This window comes from Pan paniscus, chromosome 17, assembly GCF_029289425.2.
Source record: "Pan paniscus chromosome 17, NHGRI_mPanPan1-v2.0_pri, whole genome shotgun sequence".
NCBI classification, from domain to species: Eukaryota; Metazoa; Chordata; class Mammalia; order Primates; family Hominidae; genus Pan; species Pan paniscus.
In genome coordinates this window covers 77,006,327-77,027,631 of record NC_073266.2, presented here as the reverse complement: position 1 = coordinate 77,027,631, position 21,305 = coordinate 77,006,327, and the positions used below count along the sequence as shown (strand labels likewise).

Here is a 21,305-nt window from a genome sequence, read left to right as displayed (position 1 = left end):
GAGGGGGATTTTGTTTTTAGTTTTATCTTAGTGGTTGCTGTAGTGACCATGATACTCTTACATTTGCCTGGGAGGAGCAGTCTTTCTGGCTAAAAGGCTGGAACCAAGCATGCTCAGATGTGAGACTGATTTTATTCAGTTCTGTTCTTGGGGGATGTAGTGTAAAAGGAATTCTAGTAGTTCACACAAAGTCATGCAAAGCTCAATAAAGATTTCAGCAAGGGAAGAACATTGAAAAGAAAGATTCCTCATACTAAAGAACTTTGCAAAAAAATTCAGGACCACTTTTAAACCCTCAGCCTTTTAAAATTAGCCCCAGGGGATCATGTTCTCTGTACTTTCTGGCAAAAAAAATCTCTTCTAGACTCCCTTCTTAGGCATGCCACAGTGTGGCTGGAATGATGAAAATTATGCAGATTGGGTTCTCCGGTTTTTATGTCTCGGAAGTCTCCATTTAGGCCTGAGTAGTTGACAGTGCGAGGAAGCCACCATCTAGTGTGCCTTTAGAAGCCTTCATCAGAAGGAGCTCGTTGCTTTGGAATGAAATATTAAATTGAAGAGGTTCTTTAAAAACATTTGGGACTTCTGTGTGCCTGACCAGGATTATCTACTAGAGGGCAGGTTCTACTCAGCTCTCTGGCTTGGTAGCCCAGAGTCTGGAGTTTCTTGGATATGCTTTTTATGATTCTCTTAATATTGTCACTGAGATTTGGTAATAACAAGCTTACACGTAAATAAATAAATAGGTAGGTTTGGGGTTTCCTTGTTTTATTTGGGTATAGTTTTCCAAAAGAATATACCTCTTGCTTCTTGTTGCAGTAGGAAAATGATAGGGGCTGCTTGCTTTGGGGTTGGGGAGAAAGATGGAAGTCTTCCTTCTTACCAGACTTGGAGATCATCTTGCTGCACCCTGGTCTCCACTTTCCTTAATAGCTGGTGCTTCTGGTTTCTAAGCCTTGCTGAGGTTCTGCAGGGAGGGCTGGCTGGCTTCTCCACGGTAGCCACCCCTGGAGCCTCCCAGGTATGAAGTTATTCCACCCTGCACAATCCTCTTGCCATGTTCATACATTGTGTTTCAGGGTTAGAGAAGTCTCCTAAATCCATAGGGTGTGGGGCTTGCATTTTTATTTCTGGTTTTCATTATTTGAGGTTAACTTGTAAAAGAAGAAAGCAATATAACATTTCTTTTCCGGCCTCTTGAAATCAAAAATTTCTCCCCCTACTTTTCTTCCCCCTATTTCTTCCCCTATTTTGTTTGTAGAAGAAAAGATTTGTCAGCCATTAAATAAGAGGTGGAAAGAAAGAGATGAGTCATAAGATGAAAGCAACTGGGAAGAGTTGCTTTTGCCATTTGCTTGTTGTATTCACAAAGCTGCAGCTAGAACATATTCTGACTGCAAGCCAGGCCCTGTGCTAGGCACCTTTCTTATATTATCTGTAATACTGTCAATTATCTCATAAGGCAGATACTATTTATTCATGTTTTGTCCATGAGGAGTCTGAAGCTCAGCAAGATTAAGGAGCAAGGCCAAGGAGCAAGGCGCAAGCAATCCCTAGCTCTGTAAATGTCAGAGCCAAAATTCTAGCCCACATTTGTTGACCCCAAAGCCAATGCTCCATTTGTTACACATTACCTTAACACCAAGAACTCTCAAATACTCTCAAACATGCAGTTTTCTCTCTCATTAAAAAAAAAAAAATCTGGCCGGGCACGGTGGCTCATGCCTGTAATCCTAGCACTTTGGGAGGCCGAGGCGGGCAGATCACCTGAGGTCAGGAGTTCGAGACCAGCATGGCCAACATGGCGAAACCCTGTCTACCAAAAATACGAAAATTAGCTGAGTGTGGTGGCAGGTGCCTGTAATCCCAGCTACTCAGGATACTGATGCAGGAGAATCGCTTGTACCTGGGAGGCAAAGGTTGCAGGGAGCCGAGATCATGCCACTGCATTCTAGCCTGTGCAACAGAGCAAGGCTCCATCTCAATAAATAAATAAATAAATAAATAAATAAATAAATAAATAAATAAATATCTGATATATCTGGCGCATGAATAAGCAGCCATGCAAGGAAAACCCCAAATAAATAATAGAAAAATGTACCCTTGCATTGCAGCAAGGGTGCAAATATTTGTCTGCTAATTCACTTGGCCTTTCATGGTCACTTTTAGTCTTCTAATACTATATGAAGTTATTTTTAAAATTCTTTTCTAGTCTCTAACATAATGATCAGCAGACAGTCTGATGATGCAGTCTCTGTTATCTTCATTTTTCTGATGTAGTTTTTCCTTCCAAAAGCTCACACACACTCCTGGCTGGAGGGCTGTATTTCTGCCTGCACAACTTTTATTTATTTATTTTTTTTACATGTGTTAATACTCAGGGGCACCCAGGGGGAAACTCCACAGACTTTCTTGATTACAAGATATCACCCTTTCTATGTAACAACCATCTAATCACTTCCCCTTGCCAAGAAATGAGAAAAGTATTTGTATTTGGAAAACCAAGCTACAACACGTGAAGTGTATTAAGAATGATTGTCTCCCCAGAATCCACACGAGCTTTCCCCATCTTTGTTTTTCTAAAGATAAAAACCACACAGCAGTGTTTGTAGTTAGATCTAACAAGTGCCCATGCTTGCGTAACAAGATTTCACTTTGGCTGTCTCAACTTTATTGTACGTAAATACTGTTGTAACTAATCTTTGAAACAGTATAACGTGCAACCAGTGTTTATTTTTTTAATACTTCAGAATATGTCATTATTTATTTTAAATGGTGATTTATGATTGATGGATGTTTCACATGCAAAATAATGTATTCCCAGGAACTCTAGGGAAGACAGAAGGGCGCACTGGAATCTCACAACTGCTTCCCTTGAGCAGAGAGCTGGGGTCAGTTATGCAATTAAAAAACCCAAAGGGGAAATTCTTAGCTAAGCAGGTATGTAAATGATGCATGCCCATCCTGAAACTCAGATCTTCTCTTGATGGAGTTCCATAGCCTTTTGAAAGCATATCAGATCACTTCATTATCTGATTTCATGAAAAGGCAAATGACAGGTTGCTTCTCACTCCACTGCGTGGACAGTCCTAAGCCCTTGAAGTGCTCATAAAGGTCACAGTGCCCAAGTTTAATGTCTTGGATGTGGAAAGAGAGATTGTAAGGGATCATATTGATTTGCATGAACTTTAAAATGCCATCAAACAGCTCAGAGGTTGTATCTTAAATGCAGCATTAAAATAGAAACAGACAAATAAAACCATATGTTTAAATGTGATGTTCGATTTGAGTATCAAAAACACGTGGGTTTTTCCCCCTTGTATCCAACTTTCTCATGAATCACTGGAGTTTCAAATCATCTAGTACACTTTTCTTCCTCTTATAGTTTTCTGTAGGACAGCCTCAAGTAATGGAGTAAGTAATAACCGTAAAATTTTAGTGAATACTCAAGCCAGTTTTCCTTCTGGTTGTTAGGAGCTTGAACTTTTTTAAACTATGGAAAACTAGACAGAGTTTAAGTTTCATGCAATATAAAGGTGGACCCTGTACTTCTGGTACCTCATCATAAATTTATATCTTCATGGGCTTCTCTTGGTATGTAAAATTATAATTTGGTTTGAGAGGTTGGAAAATTATGTCTAATAAGAGCACTCTGGACACTGCCACACATCATTCATATTGGTAAATTGGATGGATGATTTCCTTCTAACATAAAATGTCAAATTAATCTATGCTGGGAATTCCAGTACAGGCAGGGGGACCTTAGCTGTATCACTCAAGTCTGTTCTGATAGCATCCCAAATGCCACTGTTTTTATATTGAAAGCATACTTTATATGCTTTTGAAGTAAGATATCTACCACCACTGCATTGCATGTGAGAAATGTTACAGGGAGAGGAATGAAGTGGAGTTGCTGTTCCCAGTTATGCTTCAGAATTTCTGTTACCAAATTTGACTTTTAACAATTGTATGAACTTTTCAAAAATTTCACATAAAACTAATTAGGGATTTTATAAAATTTTTATAAATTTTGTTTCAGGAAGAGATTACTTAAGTTTCTCCTAGGAGTGGTAATTTACCTGGCAGACCAAATTGTAGTGCAGCAAATTGATTTGACCAATACAGGTTGAGCATCCCTAATCCAAAATTTTGAAACATTTTCAGAAGAAATGCTCATTGAAACATTTCAGATTTCAGATTTTTGGACTGGGGATGCTCAGCTGGTATTCTGCAAATATGCCAAACTCCAAAATAATCTGAAATCCGAACACTTCTAGTCCCAAGTATTTCAGATGAGGGTTACTCAACCTGTAATAAAATCAGATTATACTAATTTGCAAGAGTAGAAAATAATGATCTTAAATTATTTTTTATTAAAATGTGATGAAAAAAATTAAGTGTACCAAAATTCTTAGAAGACCTTATATAACCTACATGAAAGTTCTAATTATTTGACACAGCTGAAACTTGTTTTAAGACACAGATAATGTCTAATTTCCCAAATCAGTGGTTTGTGCTCCTTTCTCCACCATGATGTGTAAATGGTGTGTTCACACAGGTGACATGATAGGCTGTAGGTGACGTGCAGTTCCCAGCTGGTAGACCACGTTTAACTCAGTTTCTCTTCCTAGAAAGCATGCCCAAACACAAATGAGCGAGAATGATGTTGCAGTAGGAATAACCTTGAATCTTATGTCTTTAATAGTTACAAAAAAAATACTTCTTAAAAACGGTAATTTAACCTTTATAGTCAAAATATCTTGGGGTATATTCTTGAGATTTGCAGATCCACTGTAAGCTGGTTAATTCTCAGCTTCTCATATATGATGATGGAAGTGGTGAAAGCAAGGAATGGGGAAAGTAATGCAAGCAGGAGACAATGAGACAAAGGGAACATTAGCTCCAGCAGAAATGCCAAGGTTGTGCTATTTTACATAAAATGTAGAGACTTTGTAACCATATAGGTCCATTTAACCAACTGCCACTTTTTCCTACAGTTGTCATATTTATTGCAACTACATGCATTATAAACCTTGTAAGACAATGTATGTTATTATTTTTGCTTTAAGAAATTCAGAGCAAGTCTTTGCTATTGTGAATAGTGCTGCAATAAACCTATGTGTGCCTGTATCTTTATAGTAGAATGATTTATAATCCTTAGGGTATATACCCAGTAATGGGATTGCTGAGTCAAACAGTATTTCTGGTTCTAGATCCCTGAGGAATTGCCACACTATCTTCCACAATGGTTGAACTAATTTACACTCCTACCAACAGTGTAAAAATGTTCCTATTTCTCCACATCCTCTCCAGCATCTGTTGTTTCCTGACTTTTTAATGATCGCCATTCTAACTGGCATACACCATGGAATACTAAGCAGCCATAAAAAAGAATGAGTTCATGTCCTTTGCAGGGACATGGATGAAGGTGGAAACCATCACTCAGCAAACGAACACAGGAACAGAAAACCGCTTGTTCTCACTCGTAAGTGGGAGTTGAACAATGAGAACACATGGACACAGGGACGGGAACATCATACACTGGGGCCTGTTGAGGGATGGGGAGCAAGGGGAGGGAGAGCATTAGGACAAATACCTAATGCATGCAGGGCTTAAAACCTGGACGACAGGTTGATGGGTGCAGCAAACCACCATGGCGTATACCTATGTAACCTGCACGCGCTGCACATGTATCCAGAACTTAAAAATTCTTTATATGTACTCAGATATTTACTGTTTATAATGCTCTTCATTCCTTCCTAAAAATGTACATTTCCCTCTAGTGTCATCTCCTGTTAGCCTGAAGAACTCCCTTTAACACAGGTCTGCTGGTAATGAATTTTTAGTTTTTTTACATCTGAAATGTCTTCATTGCACCTTCACTCTTGAAGGATATTTTCACTGGATATTCTGGGTTGCACAAGTTTGTTTTCTCAGCACTCAAAGGATGTCATATCACTGTCTTCTGGTTACTGTGGTTTTCTGATGAGAGGTTCGTGGTTATTAAAATCATCCTTTCCCTGTATATCATGTGTAATTTTTCTCTGCTTTCAGGATTTTCTCTTTAGGTTTCAGCAGCGTGACTATGACATCTCTAGGCATATTGTGTATGTGCGTAGTTAGGCGTTTGGGGCTTGCTAAACTTCTTTAATCTGAAAATTTATGTCTTTCACTCAATTTTGGAGGTTTTCAGCCACTGTTTTTTCAAATATATTTTTCTGCTCCATTTACTGTCTCCTCTCCCTCTACAACTCCAAGTACCAGACCTTAGACCTCTGATATTAGCCCACACGTCTCTGTTCCTTTTTTTAAGTCTCTTTTTCTCTTTCCTTCAGATTGGATAATTTTCATTTATTTTCAAATTCACAAATTATTTCCTGCATCATTCCCCCATTCTTCTGCTAAGCACATCCAGCAGCATGTTTAAAAATTTCACATCTATTTGTCAGTTCTATAATTTCTGTTTTGTTCTTTTAGTAGTTTCTCTGCTGAGATTTTCTGTTTTGTTCATTGCAGGTATATTTTCCTTTATGTAGTTGAACATAGTTAAATAGCTACTTTAAAGTCTGATAATTCCAACATATAGGTTATTTTGGAGATTGCAGCATTGATTGTCTTCTCTTTGAGAATGGGTCACATTTGTACATGTTATGTTGTGGAGAGCCTGCATCTGGCTGTATTCATTCAGAGAGTGTAAATATTTTTCTTCTAGTAGGTAGTTAACTTGGTTAAATTAGCTTGGTTGAAGTGGAGTAAATATTGAATATTTATGTTAGTAATGACCTGTTTGCTATATTTTAAATTCAGATCATTTAGGTACCTTTCAGTTTCTTATATGGTACAAGTGTTTTAAAAAAAAAAATCACTCAAATGAGAATCAGAATGCTTGGGTTCCAGTCTTGGTCTTAATAGTTGACTACCTAATTATTGTTATATTACAATTAACAATCATTATGTTATAATTAGCCAAGTATTGTTATTATGATTCATTGTTATAATAAACAAGTCGTATCTCTTTGGCCTGTGGAATGAGAGGCCTGGTCACCCTTAAAGGTCCTTTTCCTATTTATGCCCTATACTCCTTTAATTGCTTAATATAAGTATCTTGAAGTCTAAGTCAATTATTTCATTTCATAGGATTCAAAATGTTGATTTCATATATTATGTAGCAGAAAGAATATCCCGGTATTAGAAAATGTCATGTATTATTGATATTTTTTCTTTTAATCTCAGATTGCCTTAAAAATACTTCACCCCTACTTTGCTTTATGCCTCAATGTTTCCTGGGCACAAGTTATTTCATTCAAACAACAATAACTGAAAAGAATTTTATTTTTAGCCTAATTATTATATTTTAAATGTTTGTTTGTCTCTTAGGAAAAAGTGCTGCAAAGGATATAAATTTGTTCTTGGACAATGCATCCCAGAAGGTATGTAATATAAAAAAGATGTTGTCTCACTTTATTCACAACTAATCATTCAAAGTCTATCAACTTTAGATGTTCATGGAATATAGGTGTTATCTGTGTCTGATTATCTGTGTATCTGTCTGTGTATCTGTCTGTGTATATTTTTTGGCATCAAATTTTTCTGACGCCAATTTTGTTATATGTAGCGTGCAGTGTCTGAATCATTACATGATGTGTTTGCACACATTGAGTCATTCTTATGTAGTATTTCAGGTTTTATGATTAATGGGCTATAATCCCCCAATTAGCCCATTTGTGTAATTTTACACACAATTAGAACCAACCCTCCTCCCTTGACCTCTCTACCTGCTTTCTTTACCTGCCTTTCACCTGCTAAACTTTAAGTCCCTTTACATGACCATCAGCAAACAGTACCTGAGTGTTCAACCCAGCACTCAGATACAGATACAGAGCAAAGTAAGGCGGGGACCCAGCTCTCAAGTTGTATGCATTCGAGTTGAGAAGCCAGGATGGGGAGCAGATAGAATCAGAGAGACCTAGATTTTAATCATGCTTCTATGTCCTACTAATAGCTTTGACCTTGGGCAAGTTCAGGTTACTTTCTAAGCCTTAGTTCTTACAGGGTAGTATTAGTATGTGGGTCAAATGATGGTTTTAAGAATTTTGCCACATGTCAAGCACTTGGAACAGAGGCTGGTTCTTATTATATGCTTGACAAATGGTGGCTGCTGTTATTGCTGCTGTTGTCATTGTTAGTAATAACTGCAATATGTGCAGTAGAGACATTCAAAGCAGAAAGTGTTCAGAGGGGACATATACACAGAGGCCCAGGGCAGTCAAAGAGGGTCTCAGAAATGAGGGGAGAAGTGAGACCATGTTATCAAGGAAGACTGCCCAGGACTTAAACAAGTAGAAAGTAGAGGGCTACAGAGGTTTCCAGGCAGAGCCCTGACACAGAAAGCAGTAAAGACTATTTGTTTGAAGGGCATGGGGTTAAGCTTGTTCAGGGCTGGGATGAGGTGGGTGGGGAATGTGAAACAGTTTTCTTCACCTTTGCCCAAGAAGCCAGATCTCTATAGAAGATCTAGAGCCCAGCCAAGCTAATTCTGTTGCATTATCTCATAGAGCACCATTTTTGATCAGTTAGAAACAGATGAATCCCTCCCATTTATTGCTGTTTTCTGTGGAAGGTTGGGACAGTTCATTGAACCATAGCTGTGACCTTTGAGAAAGCTGCCATAGGAAGGCTGGCTGGGAATCTCTCCACATGTGATGGTTGATGTGGTGTTGGGTTTCTCTAAGCTGAATTTCTCTCTGCCAGTCAATTCTGTTGGGTAAACCCACAAAAGTCACAATAATTGCATTTCTTTCTATAACAGCTTTTCTCAGTCACCAGCTGTGTCCTTTATGTTGCAGTTTGGCAGACTCGAAAGAAAATTAAGTTTAGCCCCTTTGGTTTAAGATCTTATCTGAAGACCTTGCCCAACCTAATTAAAAACACATTGCATGGATACCACATACTTAGAGTTTCTTTCAATATTAGTGGTTTCAAACATCTAGGCCTTAAAACTATTCTCCCTCATCCTAAAGAGACTACAGCACCTATAATTAACATAACCCAGAACTGAATATTTTCAGGAAAAGTGGTCACACATGCTGAAAGTTGTTTTGCCAGAGCTAATTCTCTGCTCTGTTGCTTTTTGCTAGAACACTTTTCATAGCATATTTGTTTTAATCTGTGGGAAAAAGTCAATGATTGTTTCTTTTACTAAAGGTATCTTTAGTCATAATTGTTTCTATCATGAAAGAATGCAAAGTACAAATGCAGTATTTCAGAAAATATTGTATATTAGGGTTCTCCAGAGAAATAGAACCAATTTTGATTTCGATTTTCTATGTATGGAGAGAGAGGGAGAGACTGAGACTGAGTGAGAGATTGAGACTTTTTTAAAGGGATTGGCTTATGAGATTGTGGAGATGCAAGTCCAAAATCTTCATTGTAGGCAGGCAGGCAGGCAAGAGATCCAGGGAGGAGTTGCAGTTGGAATCTGCTGGCCAGAAGTCCCCCTTAGATTGGCGGGGTGTGGGAGGGGGGGTCAGGTTTTTTCTATTAAGACCTTCACCTGATTGGATGAGGCCCACCCACATTATGGAGGGTCATCTGATTTACTGAAAGTCTACTGATTTCAATGTTAATCTCATCTAAAAAATAGCTTCACAGAAGCACGTAGAATAATGTTTGACCTAATATTTGGACACTTTGGCCTAGCCAAGATGACACAAAAATTATCACAAATCTATGCCTTGTCAACTTGGCACCCATATGCATCTTCTTAAACCATACCTAATCTCCAGATAAAGGCAATAACAAAGTTGTATGTTCATCTGACATGCTGCAACTATGCTGCATGAAACACACTAACCCTTTCCCCAGAAGAGGGTATGAAGTCCTGGGGCACTGGACTTTTCCAGCATCTCCTTGATATGCTTGAATGTAAATACTGTGATGTAAAGTTAACAGTATTTAAATACTGTGATATAAAGTCACTACATCTTATGACATATGATAAGAAGATAAAAGAAGGAAGAAAACAAAGATTGGCATGCAGGTGCACACACACACACACAGAGACATGGAAATAATCCATGGAAAGATAAGAAATACTCATGACAATTTACAGGGCTTTTTTCTGTAACTTGTCCCGTGGTCATAGCTGATACATGTAACCTGCCACCTTCTACCACACAACCCATATTCCCTTTGCCCTCAGCAAGCACCTCGCCTGATCGTGGTTCTTTCTCTACCTGGTAAGGTGACCCACACCTTCATTCCTGAAGGATCTGAGACGTTAGCCCTGCCTGAATTGAGTTGTTGTCTTCTGTTGACTTTTTAATCACAGGGTGTGACAATACTAAGGGACCACCTAAGGTGTTTCTGGTGTTCCAGAAATTCTTCCTTCCCTCTGTTGTGGAGTAACAGTACAATTTCCCCTTGGTAGCCAGGATCAGTCACCCCAGCTAGAACAATAACTCCCTTTTTTGCCTGCTGATGCAGAGGCATGAGGAGACCAAAGTAGCCAGGTGGCACCTTAATTTTCAGTTCAATGGAATCATTTTTGCTTCTGTTGCTAGAAGTATTCCTCCCTTTGAAACTAGGCCCTCTAGGCCAATATAACATAAAGTTATAGGAACAGGAAGCCAAAATTTTGCTAGTGGATCAGTAGGGATAACAGTGAGTGGTGCCACTCCCACTTCCACCCCTTGATTCTGGGACCTGTGAATCCTGGTTATGGGACAAACCATACCATATGTTGGATACTGATTCAGAGCATATACATCCTCCTGGTGAACCTGACTCCAGACTAAATAGCTGGGTACCATGGCCTAGCCAAGTTGACATGTAGCACTAACCATCACAGATGGCAAAAAGAAACTAGAATGTCTAAAGAAATACGTTAACTAATGAGTGGAAGCTATAGTTTTTAAGCGTTGCTGCTTCGTATTTGCTGCTCTAAGTCAGGGCTCAGTGAACTATGGCCTGTGCCCTAACTCTGATTCTGTAAATGAAGGTTTATTGGAACACAGTCAAACCTATTTATTTCAGTATTATGTGTGACTTCTTTTGCACTACAACAAACTACAGCAGAGTTGAGTAGTTGCAAAAGAGATCTACAAAGCCAAAATATCATCTGGCCCCTTAACATAAGTTTGCTGACCCCTGCTAGAAGTGATGTCTTGATTGGCCAGGTGATAGGATGATCTCATTTGTTCTACTTCAGCAATTATTAATTCAGCATAAACTGTGGGAAGGGAGCAGTACTGGTTTCTCGAGGGGACACAGTCCCTGCCAGGTAGCTGAGCAGTCATAAGAACCAGCAGCAAAAGAAGCAGAAGAGCAGGTAAAGCTTGTACTGTGCATCGAGCACAGTGCTTAATGGCATCATCCAATTTAATCTTCATAAAAGCACCATGAAGTGTGGGTATTATTATCTTTATTTTGTAGGAGCTGAGGCATAAAGAACCCAGGATCACCGAGATATAGTGGCAGAGATGGAAGGGTTGTCCCAGAACCTATACTATGCACCCTAAAGCTACATACTTCCTGGAATAGGGCCTGGCACAGAGTAAGCATTCCGTAAATGTGGAAGAGTAGCCAGCCGCAGTGGCTCACGCCTGTAATCCCAACACTTGGGAGGCCAAGGCGGGCGGGTCACCTGAGATCAGGAGTTCAAAACCAGTCTGGCCAAAATAGTGAAACCCTGACTCTACTAAAAATACAAAAATTAGCCAGGCCTGGTGTCTGGCACCTGTAATTCCAGCTACTCCGGAGGCTGAGGTAGGGAGAATTGCTTGAACCAGGGAGGTGGAGGTTGCAGTGAGCCGAAATTGTGCCAGTGCACTCCAGCCTGGGTGACAGAATGAGACTCCATCTCAAAAAAATAAATAAATAATAAATAAATATAGCAGAGCGTGGGAATAAAAGAGGTATAGAGTCCCATGGTCGGTGAGAGGGTAGACAAACTAAACTCTGTTGAGGAGGTCAAGGAAGGCTTCTTGAAGGGGTAGCATTTGTATCAACTCTTGAAAAACTGGATAAGATATCAACAATTATAAAAGGACGTTGCAAGAGGTAAAAACAGAATAAACAAAAGTATGGAGGTGAGAAGGCAAGGATGTGAATAAGGGATGAAGAAAAAGAGAAGTTAGTTTTGCTGCAGTATAAGGAACTTACAGATAAGTCTCAAGGTTAGAAAAGTCTCAAGGGATATAATGCCAGAACTTAAATACAAGAGCGAACCATTTATATTTCATGTTGATTAGTAGCAAGTTGTAAAGGTTTTTAAACAAGGGGATGGTGTACACAGTGCTATGCTTTGGGAAGGTTAGCCTGGCAGTGTTATCCCAGATGGATTTAATCTTGGGATGGTAAGAATCTTGGGATGAAGATCTTGTTTACAAGGGAGTTTCTGAAGGTCTGAGTTAGAATGGTGCCAAAAGAAATAGGACAGAGAGGATAGAAAATAGATACATTGTAAAGATAAAAGCTACATGACTGAAAGCTGGTAGGCTCTGGGGAACAAGCATCAAAAATGTAGGACTGAATAAATTCATTAATCTTGCCTCCTCCAGAAAATGCACAAAATGGGCAGGGCAGGAGGAGGAGGCTGGAAAGATTCACAAAAGACAAACCCACGAGGACAAAATGGGAAGAGGAGATAATAGCAATAAAACTTTGGAAGCTGGAGAACAGACAGGGAGGTGGTAAATAGCTTAGCACAATCCGAAAGGTTGAATTCTAGCCAGCTTAAGGAAACCAAGGAGCAACCCCAATTTACACCAAAACAAACAGTAATCAGTAACACTACAAATAAACTAGAAAAAGGGGTAAAAGTAGTGTGAAAACAGGATTGATTAAAAGTTTAAGAAGAAGTCAGACTCCTGGATCTTGTCCTCTGCTCCATACAGACAGGATATTGCCTTTTCCACAACCAGACAGAAGACAGAAGATATATTTTCTAAGAGAGTACACCAGAGGTTCAAGGATCTGAAGGAGACCAGTCAGCTGAAAATGAATGCCCAGTACTGAAAAAGGAGGGTTTCGGTAAATGCTCACACAATGAATTTTGAAGCCCCCAGCCTTCTCCCTTCACTTGAGTTCCAGAATGACTTCACTCTCAGGCAAGGATTTGGAAATGTCTTCTGTGGGCATTCTAGACAACCCAAGGAAAAGGTCTTAAGAAACTGAACTTGTAATGCACTGGCCAAATCACTTACAGTGATACCCAGATGTCATAAAATCATAAAACTATATGCAAACAGATTCTATTAATCTGTTTTAAATACACCATGAATAAACTAGAGCAGCCATCTCAGGATCATCAGATATTAGAGGGAAACTACCATTTGGCCCAGCAGTGGTATATATTCAAAGGAAAATATATCATTACACCAAAAAGACACATGTATTTCTATGTTCATCACCATGCTATTCACAATAGCAAAGACATGGAATCAACCTAGGTGCCCATAGTAGTGGATTGGATAAAGAAAATGTGGTACATATATACCATGGAACACTACACAGTCATAAAAAAGAATGAAATATCTTTTGCAAAAACATGGATGGAGCTGGAGGCTATAATCCTAAGCAAACTAACATAGGAAGAGAAAAACAAGTACCACATGTTCTCACTTATAAGTGGGAGCTAAACATTGTGCACACATGGACATAAACATAGGAACAAGACACTGCAGACTAGTAGTAGGGGGAGGAAATAGTTGGAGGGTTGGAAGGTGAGTAGTCGGGGGAGGAAATAGTGGGAGGGTTGGAAGGTGAGTAGTAGGGGGGAATAGTAGGAGGGTTGGAAGGTGAGTGGTGGGGGGGGAAATAGTGGGAGGGTTGGAAGGTAGGTAGTGGGGGGGAATAGTGGGAGGGTTGGAAGGTGAGTGGTGGGGGGGGAAATAGTGGGAGGGTTGGAAGGTAGGTAGTGGGGGGGAATAGTGGGAGGGTTGGAAGGTGGGCAGTAGTGGGGGAATAGTGGGAGGGTTGGAAGGTGAGTAGTAGCGGGGGAATAGTAGGAGGGTTGGAAGGTGAGTAGTTGGAGGGAGAAAATAGTGGGAGGGTTGGAAGGTGAGTAGTAGCGGGGAAATAGTGGAAGGGTTGGAAGGTGAGTAGTGGGGGGAATAGTGGGAGGGTTGGAAGGTGAGTAGTGGGAGGGTTGGATGGTGAGTAGTGGGAGGGTTGGAAGGTGAGTCGTGGGGGAGGAAATAGTGGGAGGGTTGGATGGTGAGTAGTTGGGGGGAAATAGTGGAAGGGTTGGATGGTGAGTAGTCGGGGGGAAATAGTGGGAGGGTTGGAAGGTGAGTAGTAGGGCGAGGAAATAGTGGGAAGGTTGGAAGGTGAGTAGTAGGGGGAGGAAATATTGAGAAGGTTGGAAGGTGAGTACTAGGGGGGAAATAGTGGGGGGGTTGGAAGGTGAGTAGTAGGGGGGAAATAGTGGGAAGGTTGGAAGGTGAGTAGTGGGGGGAGGAAATAGTGGGAGGGTTGGAAGGTGAGTAGTGGGGGAGGAAATAGGGTTGGAAGGTGAGTAGCAGGGGAGGAAATAGTGGGAGGGTTGGATGGTGAGTAGTGGGGAGGAAATAGTGGGAGGGTTGGATGGTGAGTAGTGGGGAGGAAATAGTGGGAGGGTTGGATGGTGAGTAGTGGGGGGAGGAAATAGTGGGAGGGTTGGAAGGTGAGTAGTGGGGGAGGAAATAGTGGGAAGGTTGGATGGTGAGTAGTGGGGAGGAAATAGTGGGAGGGTTGGATGGTGAGTAGTGGGGAGGAAATAGTGGGAAGGTTGGAAGGTGAGTAGTAGGTGGGGAGTAGTGGGAGGGTTGGGTGGGGAGTAGTGGGAGGGTTGGATGGTGAGTAGTGGAGGGTGGAAATAGTGGGAGGGTTGGAAGGTGACACTGAAGAAGTTTTCCAAGCACGGGAGCAAGAGATCAAAGAAATTAACAATAGGAAAAAAAAAGATGAGAATATTAGACATAAAGTCCAGGGGATGCAACATCCAAATAATTTAAAATTCCACACAGAGGGAGTAAGTTCTTAAAGATATAATTCAAAAAAAGTCTTCAGAATTGAAGGATATTAATTTCCAGATTATAAAAAGGGTTTACGAAAGATTGAAGTGGTACCATATAAGTCCTAAAAATTTTTAGGGAGGAGAAAAAATGTGATTCATACAAAAGCTCAAGAATTCGAATCTCACAGGACTTCCCTACAGCAGCATTGAAAAGCTGGAAGACAATGGAACAATGCCTTCAAAATTCTGAGGCAAAGTTTTCCAACCTAGAATTATATACACAGACTATCAGTAGTAATCATAAGGGTTGATAAAGTATATTTTAGACATGCATGATCTCAAAACTTTTACCCCTTTTATGACATTTTTCAGGAAGCCAATGGAGAATATTCTCCACTAAAATGAGGGAGTAAACTGGAAGAGAGAAAGACATGGATATATGGTTTGGTTGTGTCCCCACCCAAATCTCACATCGAACTGTAATAATCCCCATGTGTCAAGGGCAGGGCCAGGTGGAGATAATTGAATCATGGGGGCAGTTTCCCCATACTGTTCTCATGGTGGTGAGTAAGTCTCACAAGATCTGATGGTTTTATAAATGAGAGTTCCCATGCACAAGCTCTCTCTTGTCTGCCACCATGTAAGACATGACTTTGCTCATTTGCCTTCTTCCATGATTGTAAGGCCTCCCCAGCCATGTGGATCTGTGAGTCAGTTAAACCTCTTTCCTTTATAAATTACCTAGTCTCAGCTATGTCTTTATTAGCAGCGTGAGAACAGACTAACACATGAGAGATCCAGGAAACAGGAATCCAACAAAAGAGAGAGGGAGGTGATGGGCATCCCTAGGTTCATGGTGAATGCACATTCATGGAGGCAGCTATAGGCTGGGCGTGGTGCTGGTAATCCCAGTGCTTTGGGAGGCTGAGACGAGGATTATTTGAGGAGTTCAAGACCAAGAGTAGTAGCTGCTGTTCAGCAGACCTACAGAGTCCTGATTAGAGCAAGTTGAGATTAATTTGAAAAAATGTCTATAAGAAGAGATTTGCAAAATTGAGGGATTCTCTGGTGATGAATCAGTGATCAATTTGTAGAAAACTGAATATGTAGATTGAATTGTCCAGAAACAGAGCCTTCACCACTTATTTAACAGAAAGCAATTAATATGAAGAATTGCTAACTAGTAATTGAGAACCAAAAATGCAAAGGAAAATTAAGTATCATTGAGGTAACAACTGCAGGAAGCAGCTACCACCTCTAGGTTAGGGAAACAAAGAGAAGATACTGGGCCAGTGAAAACTTAGAAGTTTGGAGGACCCAGCACTCTGAGGAAGAGGTACTGACTAGCAAGCCCTATTTCTCAGAACTCAGAGGAAGTTACTAGTGGATCAGGGACCCAGACCTTTGAGGAGGGGCTACCAGATGGCTGGCTGGTGCTGATGTCTCTGAAATGGGATACAGTGAGGCTGATTTTGCAAGTGTTGGAAAAAATACAAGCTGGATTTTGCTGCTACTGTTTTCTTTTTGGTAGACACAGGAGCTCACTCTGTTGCCCAGGCTGGTCTTGAACTCCTGGCCTCAAGCTAGCCTCCTACCTCAACCTCCGGAGGTGGCACATGCCACCATGCCCGGCTTGCAGCTGCTATTGAAACAGTCTGCTAGTGGGATGGAAGAGAAAGGCTGATATTAGGCTTTCATGAATAGGAAGCCCAGGAAGCAAACCAGAAAAAGGCAGATATCCTTTCTTCCTCTTCCAGCCTCCCTGTCTGTATCTGTCTGTGTCTCTATGTGTGTCACTGTCAGAAATGAAGAGGCTGGCAACTGACAAAGGAGGAATGTGGTCTCCAGAGCCCAAGTCACAAAGTAGCCCATGGAAGAAGAAGGTGGGTGTTTGAAGCTAAGAAAGAAAGCTCAGTAACTGGCACCCCAAAAATATACAAGGTAATTCTTTTAATTCCAAAGAAGACAAAAAGGTCTTCAAGAAGGTATAAGTAATTCAAGCATACTTCCAGGCTCAGCAAAGAATAGCTTTTATGTTGTCATTATGGTGCAAATACTAAAAATTATCACACCAAAATATCATCATAACTGTATTGGCCAGATGGAGGGAATAGGAAGTTATGGGTGTGACTGCAGGGGACAGGAGGCCATGAAAAAGTTAAATGCATCTCTTCTGTTACTGGAAGTCAATAGAGAGGATTTAAAATAAAAATAAAGAAGCAATGCAAGTCAGCTATTTAGAGATGCAGAAGTGAGTATAGAAAGAATCAGAAGAGTTGAGAGCAGTTCCTCAGGGAAGCAGAAATGGTAGGAGAGACAGGGAACTGCCTTGTTAGGCACCATGATCAACTCAAACACTTTGAGAGCCTCTCTGCCTCCTTCTTCCCCTTCCCAGCTGCTGCGGAATGGTGGCAACAGCCAACAGGGAAGCTCAGAGCCAGTCATGCCAGGATCACGCTCTCCAACAAAAAGAGCACAGAACCTTGGCTGCCTAGAGGTGATGCCAAGTGGGGGAAACGTGTAGCCAGAGACAGTTCGCAGGGTTGGTCAGAACACCATGCAGGCAAAGCAGGCCTGAAATCACAATCATGGGAAGGAGTATTTTACAAGGGCAGCTTTCCAGGTCATCGTGAGAGTGGCACAATACTTGTCACACAAACCCTCCCTGCATCAGGAGCTGACAGCCCACCCGTTCACCTTCATATGTGGTGGAGCAAAGCCAGACTCGCTCTGTGTCCAAGTATAGTTTATCTGTCAGCACCTGGAAGAGATAGTGCAAGGATTAATGAGGTGCTGGCTCCGGTCCGGGAGTCAGTGTTGTGCCTGAGCTACTGAATTAGAGCCAAAGTCCCTTCAGAGGCTCATTACATATCAGTTCATAGGAACTGAGAGGAGCAGATGCCCTAATTCTTTATAAGTAGCAGTGTATCCACCTCAGTTTGTACAGGCTGAGAGCTGGAAAGAGACCTCTAGCCATTCGAACTCACCCAACCCCTTCTCAGCATGAGAGATCAACCCCCCAGGATGCACACTTATACAGTATACACACATAAGCATCGGCCCTCTTATAAGTCATGCACATTTCTATTACAAAGTGATATGGTTTGGCTGTGTCCCCACCCAAATCTCGTCTTGAATTGTAGCTCCCAGAATTCGCTCGTGTCATGGGAGGGACCTGGTGGGATGTAATTGAATCATGGGGTGGGTCTTTCCCATGGTGTTCTCATGACAGTGAATAAGTCTCACGAGATCTGATGGGGAGTTCCCCTGCACACACACTCTTGCCTGATGCCATATAAGAAGCGGCTTTGCTCCTCATTCACCTTCAGCCATGATTGTGATGCCTCCCCAGCTCTGTGGAACTGTGAGCCAGTTAAACCTCTTTCCTTTATAAATTACCCAGTCTCAGGTATGTCTGTATCAGCAGCATGAGACCAGACATGTATACACAAAGCCCCCTTCCTACCTCTCTGAGCCTGCCTGACTTCCAGCCCTTCTTCCCATATGATGACACCAGTGCCCGTCACCCCAGCTGGCCTTTGTTTAGTATACTGCTGGGTGGAGTCACCTGCCTCTACAGCAGTTGATGAACAAGACAAAACAGCTCCCCCAAGCCCGAGGGAATCCGCAGAGGCTGGTCCTCTTAAGAGTCTTTTCTCTCTGGATAGTGACAAAGACCAAAGGATGACAAGGTGACCTAGGGGAAAAATCACGAGTGATGTGATACCATGTAAGTTACCCATTGCAGTACTCTTAGAAGGTGACCCACAGCCCTAAAGAGTTCCTGTCCCTCCAAGTATATCTGTCCACACTTCACATGTGCCCTTGAGCACAGCCCAGCCCAGAAAGTCCTTTCCAGGCCAGGGCCAGGTTACTCCGCCTCCTCCTGTAGTTGATGTGAGCTCTCACTTTGCTTTTTCAGATTATGACGTTTGTGCCGAGGCTCCCTGTGAACAGCAGTGCACGGACAACTTTGGCCGAGTGCTGTGTACTTGTTATCCGGGATACCGATATGACCGGGAGAGACACCGGAAGCGGGAGAAGCCATACTGTCTGGGTGTGTTGGGAATGTGCTTGTTTCCAGCTTCTGAACATGTGCCTTGTTCAGATGGTTCTGTCCTTGGTTGGACCCTTCAGTTCTCATACTTGTTGGATGGAGTTGGGTTTGATATTATCCTAGGGATAGCTTATCACTGCCCTTCATCACAATTACTAAAACCAATTAGGCCCAAGGAATTCTTCCGGGATTTGGTACCAGCAAGGTCCTAATTGGCAATGAGACATAAGAGCAGGAGAAGGGGAACATGCCCAAATATAAACTAGAATCATGTAAAACAGAGTATAAGTGGTCAGAAAAGTAAAAACGCAGACAGAACAAAACAAGAATAAACATTCTCTTAGAAGATGATTGGGGGAAAAAGGAAGTAGCCATATGGCAGACAGGTTGGGAGGAAGTCAGAGGGAGCTGAAGCCAGACACCTGGGCTGCAGCTGAGCAGAGCCTGCACCATCCACGGCACCAGCCTGTTTACTGCCACCCTCATGAACTGGCTATCCCAGCCGTGCACTCCTTGAGGTTCTAAGGCAGCTTTATGGCTCATTTTCCATTGGAACCATGTGTCTGAAAGTGTGGTCAGTTCATAACTAACCCGAGAAACATCTGGGGTCCTCGTTTGGGAAAAAAAAAAAAACCTGGCCTTTTCTCCACACCTAATGAATCACAACTCTGAGAGTGGGTCCAGACGTGCATATTTACACCAATGCCTCTAATGATTCCTAGGCATGGTGAGATTTAAGAATCAACTGGAGGATGAACTGCCAGAGACTAGCAGGTAGACCTACATGGAAGATAAACCAGCTGTCATGAGTATCCCTCTTTCTCTATCCTAGCAGGGGCTCTAGGGAGCACCATTTCTGAGAAGTTCTAACCGTAGGTCCTCTGGTTGCTCCCTGTCGGCATTTGGGAATGGTGCCCCACAATGCCCAGACAATGGGATTGTGACTCCCAAGTGAATGGAGCAGGGATCTCTGGCCTCTCCTGCAGAGAAAGGTACAGGCCATTCCATGAGGCTCAGGTCCCAGGCACAAGGCTCTTACTTCACTTTATAGCAGCTACTGTACCCTATTCTTTATGCATTTATTTTTGAGACAGGGTCACACTCTGTTGCCCAGGCTGGAGTGCAGTGGCATGATCATGGCTCACTGCAGCCTCAACCTCCCATGCTCCTGTGATCCTCCCACCTGAGCCTCCTGAGTAGCTGGAGCTACAGGCATGCGCCACTACACCCAGCTAATTTTGTTCGTATTTTATAGAGATGGGATTTTACTATGTTGCTCAGTCTGGCCTGGAACTCCTGGGCTCAGCTTCCTGTCTTGGCCCCCCCAAAGCGCTGGGATTACAGGCATGAGCCACCGCACCCAGCCCCCTGTTCTTTTTGTTTGGGGGTTTGGGGACCAGCAGAACTTGGCTTCTACTAAGAGTTCTATTTCTATCTCTGATTTCAACTTCATCTCCTCTCTCTCTGGGCAGTACAGGCAGCATCACATGTAGGTTTAGGGCAGGGACACCTGGGGAAAGGCAGTGAGCCTGAGGAATTGCAGAGGAGGATGCAGCTGCAACATCTGGTCTACAGGTGACATAGTTGGTACTGCCAGGGGAGCGTCCAGATGACCACCCTCCCCTCAGCATACACAGGGACTGAGTCACTGGCAGCTTGTGCAGGGAGTGGCTGGGAAGTTGTTGCCATCCTCAAGTTCAGGGCTGGCCTGTGTCTACGCAGCACATGTGCACAGTCTGGGGCTGCATGCCACGGCTCCCACCCACTGCTACCCACTGTCTTCAACCAGTGAACAGGAAATGGAATTGGGCCTCCCACTGTCGTCGTGGTGGGAAACGTTTTTGTTTCCACCATGCGGCAGGGGAGCAAGTCCATGATGTGCATAGTTAACAGGCTCTTCATGGGGACTTGTTTGATGGTCCCATGGCTCATTTCCACAGCTCATGAGGGGTCTGTCTGGGTTCTTGATGAGGCAGAAATTTCCTGGGGAAGACTCTTTCCATTAGACCCATTATGACTATTTTCTTTCATTAGAAGTATCTTTTCCCAGGTGCCATCATGGCTTTTAACTGAGAAGGAGCCATTCCTAAGTGACCTGTGGGGTCATCATCATGCTGTTTGGAACCTATACTATAAAGGGAAACTTAAAAATCCCCAGCACAGTAGGGCACTCGCAAAAAATCATCTCTATAATGTTTGCTTCTCTGAGTGTTGTCATTGGTGATCTCATTGTCATTTCTAAGCAGCCCT

At 42.2% G+C, this 21,305-nt stretch overlaps 1 protein-coding gene across 4 annotated transcripts in view; it reads left to right on the top strand.

Moving 5' to 3' along the window:
* CCBE1 (collagen and calcium binding EGF domains 1) overlaps window positions 1-21,305 on the top strand; it is a 311,854-nt gene that overhangs the window by 210,094 nt on the left and 80,455 nt on the right. For all 4 annotated transcript variants that reach the window (XR_010110159.1, XM_055102383.2, XM_008952636.5 and 1 more), the window contains exons 3-4: window positions 7,378-7,430; window positions 18,921-19,055. Coding sequence is in view for 3 of the 4 variants with exons in the window: in XM_055102383.2 (XP_054958358.1) it covers window positions 7,378-7,430; window positions 18,921-19,055 (188 nt within the window). In the remaining variant the exon portion in view is untranslated. The remainder of the gene's footprint in view (window positions 1-7,377; window positions 7,431-18,920; window positions 19,056-21,305) is intronic.